Below are 4967 nucleotides of genomic sequence, written 5' to 3' on the forward strand. Positions count from 1 at the left end.
CTGGCTTCCTCAGAAAATCAATGGCTACAGTTATAATGTACAGCTATTATTTTCCCCCCCAACAGTGTACGGCCATTCATAGGGGTTTTATGCATGATAATGGCCCCTTTTTGTCCAATGCTTATACCCTATGAAAATGACTCTAATTTTTCTTTTTCTTTCTTTTTTCTTGAACTAGTAACTAGCAATAATGCAACGAAAGTTTTTTTTTTCTTTTGGGATTTTTCAGTATTCTTTACAGTAAAAACTAGCAATATTTTTTTCTTTTACTTGTTGAGCAAGCATGAAATTATATAACTAGCATCATACATATGCTTGGGTTTGGCAACAGTAATTAATTTCACCACCTTGATTAACCATAAAAATAACACATCCCATAAGTTCATAACAGTGCAAAAGTATCCCACAAAACAAACCAAAACAGTACAAAAGTAGACTGAAACAGACGTCACCCACCAAAAGGTGAAAAAGAAACGAAGACTGATGAAACACAGAAGCAAAAGGAAGCTAGCAAGTCTCACTTTCTATTACAATGTCCTGAGAAATTCCTTGCTTCTTTTTGTCGTCTTTTTCGAGAAAAACACTCGTCAAAACATTCTTGCACTGTAGGGAAGCCTTCAACAATTCAATACCCTATCAAATGCAGGAAAAACTATTAGAGCATATAAACATTATAAGGAGAAAAAAAAGAGCCAACATCAAAAAAGTAAGCAAGAATATCAAAACCAACTGAATAATAATTAAGAGTACATAAAACACGTATTTTATCATCTTTAATCCAATGATATTCAAAAGACAACTGATTAGAGAGTATTTGGATATCATCAAAAATGCTTTTTAAAAATAATTTTTTATAAATTAAGACAAACTCTTTGATATATTTATTTTGTATATTGTAAAATTATTTTTAAAACTATAGTTTAGTTTCTATTTAATTAAATACTTCTTAAACATACATGCTATCGATATTTAAAAAAAATATAACTTTACAATAAATTTTGACGGGATTCTCATTTAAGGAAAAGGGTATGTTATGTTTTTAGTATAATAACCTAAACTATAACATCTTTGGAAAACACAGAAAATGAAAACGAAAGTCTCAGAGATAACGTCCCTGTATATATTAATTATGTTACCTCTTCCATTCCCAACTCAACAACCCTTTCTTGTAAGGCAGAAATGTCCTTGACTTTGAACTTGGAGATCAGAGTGATGGTTGAAATGGTAGACATGGGACGAACTTCGAGATCATCCATCACAGTGTAAGTGACCACTCCTTTCACAAAGCCTTTCACTTCTGTCGCCTTCGTATCATTACCTACTAATTGTACAGCATGGCTCATCACGCCCCATGAACAATGTGGACACTTCGTGTCCTCAACATAAGTCACGTCATGATTGCTACAGCTCCCACACATGTAGAGATTTGTAGTAGTTCCTGAGGAATTGGTATCATGACGATCGTCATCAATTGCAGCAGGTAGAAGGTAGCCAGGACCTAATGGAGCACTTGGCTTCAGCAAAGTGTTCCTGTCTTGTTCTGGGTTGTTGAGATAAACGTCGCTCAGATTCTCTGCGCTTTCGTAGAGTTTGCCCAAGCAACCAACCATGGCGTTTTTGGTTAGCAGCCTAATCACTGTACCGACAGGTAAACGAAGCAAGTTGAATAGAAAGTCGATGAACTCTTTTGAAGCTTCGGCAAAGAGAACTCTTTCTTCTTTTGTGTCGATCAACAACTTCACACTCACTTTTGACGATGACGAGGATGCCATCTTTCAATGTTTGTGCGCAAAGCAATTCAGTTTTGTGTGCTTGGTACAACTACAAGAGAATTGAGGATGAGTGGATGCATATATAGAGTCATGTATTTTATCCTAGGATTAGAAGTCTTTTTTTTTTTTGGGGGCTGAATTAAAAGTCATTCTTGCTCCCAAAGTTTTCATAGAAGAAGTGTGGCATCAGAAAATTTTTTTAGAGCAACTTCGCCAATTGCAAAATTATAAGATTTAGCACTTTAAATGGTTTAGTTTTCTTTTAAAGTCGATTGTTAAATCTTTAAAAAATTATGAAAAAATTAACATCTAAATTATTTTTTGTAAATAAGATATTAAAATGTCATACATTTTATGTAGAATCTGATGATAAAAAAAATTTAGAAAAAACCTTAAAATTACAGGAGATTTGGGGCCCAACACCCAAGAGGCAGCAGTTTTCGGAGAGGCGGAAGAATGAAAGTGGAGCGAAGGAACAGATGAGGACACGTTTCTTAAGGCTTTTTGACTAAGGTAGGTGTTGCTTTTGATCGGTTTCATTCATATGATGAGGCACTTCAATGCTTTGCTTCCTTGGATTCCAAGAGAAGTTAGAAGGAGGGACAATGGGAAGAGGGGAAACAGAGAGAAGAAAAAATCAGGGTGGCTTAGATAGAGAGGAGAAAATAGAGGAAAAAAATAAACAAATATTTAAATGATTAAAATATTTTTATCAAAATATATCATATTTAAAATCAAATCAAAGATTGTAATAAGAAAATTATACTAACATTAGCATCATCAAATAGTTTAAAATTTAATTATTTGGTTTATACATATTTTTATATTATTATATTCTAAAACCAAATTATTTACTAAAAATATTGTTATAAGATAAAAAATTAAAAGTGAATAACTTTTCAAATTCTTAAAAAAATAATTAAAAAAGTATGGAGAAGAAGTCAAAAACTTTCAAAATCTCTCCATACATTGATAGAAAATTTAAAAAGAAAATGAAATATAGGACTAATCTCATTATTTCTTTTACTTTTTCTTTCTCTCCCCTTTTCTCTCATATCTAAGCAGAGAAATCTCTTCTTATTTGTTTTTCTTGTTTTCTTTCCTCTCTAGATTTCTCTCATCTTTGATTTTCTCTCAATTCAAGTAAAGGGTAAATTTCTCTCCTCAACCACGCAGATGCCACATCCTCACTAGCATTGCATTTTGAAGTCAAATTTTTTCAGCAGGGATAATATTGTTAGAATTTTAAACTTTCAAAACAAATTTACATTAAAAAAATTCTATGGCTAGCATTTTTAAGTAAAAATTTTTGGGATAAATTTGCATGTTATCCCTTTTATCAAAAGCATGCTCTTTGGCTTTTTATTTTGAGCAAAATCATAAGCATGCTTTAAATTTCACTTCTCTTTGTCGGGAGAAAAAAATCCATTTCTGTTTATATAAACGAGAAATTACGCTTTCACCTCTGGCAAACAAAGCTAATGTTCACCAAAAGTACCACAGTACAGCTAAAGGTCAAGTGACGCCTCTTTCATGGGCCAGAGTGCGGGTCAAATTAAGCTGCTTTTTTTTTTTGGAATAATACCGAATAACATTACTAAACAAAGACAAATGCCAATACAAAAGAACTAAACTTGATCAAGATCCACCCCTTCGATCCAAGGTGGAGATTGATCAAAGATACAAAAATTTTCTTCTAACCTATGGGCAGCTTTCGCTAAAATATCAGCATCAAATAAATGACTCATGTCCACATGTCTAATTAAGACTTGCTAATTAAAATGCTTTTTAATCAAAAGCATTCTTTAAATTCCACTTTTCTTTATTATATTTGTTTTCTTCAATTAATTCTTTTCTAGTCACTTTTTTCATATATAAAACTCTTTTTTTTTTTTTCCTTTTGTCATTTAATTAGCAAACTAATGCACTCTGTGAGCCAGTTGTACCCAAGGTGTCAAATCTTGTTAAAATTTACCCTGGTGATAGAGATGAAAAATTAAGTCAAGGGCCAATACGGAAGATAGACTAGCTGACAAAGCCAGGTATGACATAAAATCTAGATAAAATTTGGACTGATATTTTTGAAATTATCCGTCTAGGAAGGGCAAAGCAGAAAAATTTGAGAAAAAATTCAGAAAATTCCTGAAAAATAGTAAAAAGGTAAATGAGAGGTTTTAAAATCTCAATGAAAGCATTAAAGGTGAAAATTGTATGAAAATAAATTATTTCAAAATTTCTTGAAAATAGAGGTTTTTTAGGAAAAATAGTAAAAAAAGGAGGAGGAAAATAACTATTTTAAATATTTTGAGGCACTGATAATTCCAGAAAAAATATGGATTAATTATCTAAATATTTTTTTGAATTTATAAAATTATTTTTAGACCTTGGAAGCACAGGAATTAATTTTAAAGAATTTATTTCTCGCAATCTTACTGATAAATACCTAATCAGAAAAAATTCAAAATAAATAGTTAGAGGTGAAAAAAAAATTCTAAAAGTTTTCAGATCATATCCTTATATGAAAAGGGAATTTTTCATGGAGAGAAAGGTATTTTTGGAGGTCTAAAAAAATTATGGAATGATACAAGTAAATAGTAACTGATAAAATTTTAAAATGGTTTTGGATGATATTATAATTTGTGGGCCACCCTAAGCCATAAGTGGGCCCCAAATTGGGCCAGGAAAAGGCCCAAAATTCGTGCAAAATTCAGGGCCCAATATTAAAGTCCAATTAAACACAAATATATTGGAATATTCTAGGCAAAACACACTTGGTATGATCTGAAAATTGTAGCTTGCGATGGGAGCCATGTGTCCCTCTTATGTGGCACTCTAACATGCCATTTTGAAGGGGAGAGAGGGCAGAAACTTTGTCCATAAATGTCCCCCTCTATACATGAAAATAGGTAAAAAATTGGCAAAAGAAGGGGAGGTTCTGTCAAACTTGAGCTTCAAACCTGAACTTATTGAGTGCATTTGGACAAAGAATCATCAAGTTTTAATCAATCACTCACCAAGGTATGTTTGAGCTTTGGTTTAGTTAAGATTAAAGCTTGTTTTGGTTAGATATTTGAATTAAAATTTAAGGGGGAGATACTGCCACATTTCGGTTAAATTGTCTATGTATTAGGAAAGGATAGAAACCTTAAAAATGAGTTGGAATTATCATGTTTAAGTGGTGTTTGGATTGATTTT

At 31.9% G+C, this 4967-nt stretch overlaps 1 protein-coding gene across 1 annotated transcript; it reads right to left on the bottom strand.

Moving 5' to 3' along the window:
• Positions 1–270: 270 nt before the first annotated feature.
• LOC114735991 (uncharacterized) lies at positions 271–1790 on the bottom strand. Its single transcript, XM_028923780.1, has 2 exons — positions 1137–1790; positions 271–633 (listed from the first exon to the last, which is right to left on the bottom strand). Exons 1-2 carry the CDS (start codon positions 1770–1772, stop codon positions 508–510), a joined length of 762 nt encoding a protein of 253 aa, XP_028779613.1. The 5' UTR covers positions 1773–1790; the 3' UTR covers positions 271–507.
• Between the last annotated feature and the right edge of the window lie 3177 nt (positions 1791–4967).

Source organism: Neltuma alba, unplaced genomic scaffold (genome assembly GCF_004799145.2).
Source record: "Neltuma alba isolate B1F8T4 unplaced genomic scaffold, ASM479914v2 tig00013276_pilon, whole genome shotgun sequence".
NCBI classification, from domain to species: domain Eukaryota; kingdom Viridiplantae; phylum Streptophyta; class Magnoliopsida; order Fabales; family Fabaceae; genus Neltuma; species Neltuma alba.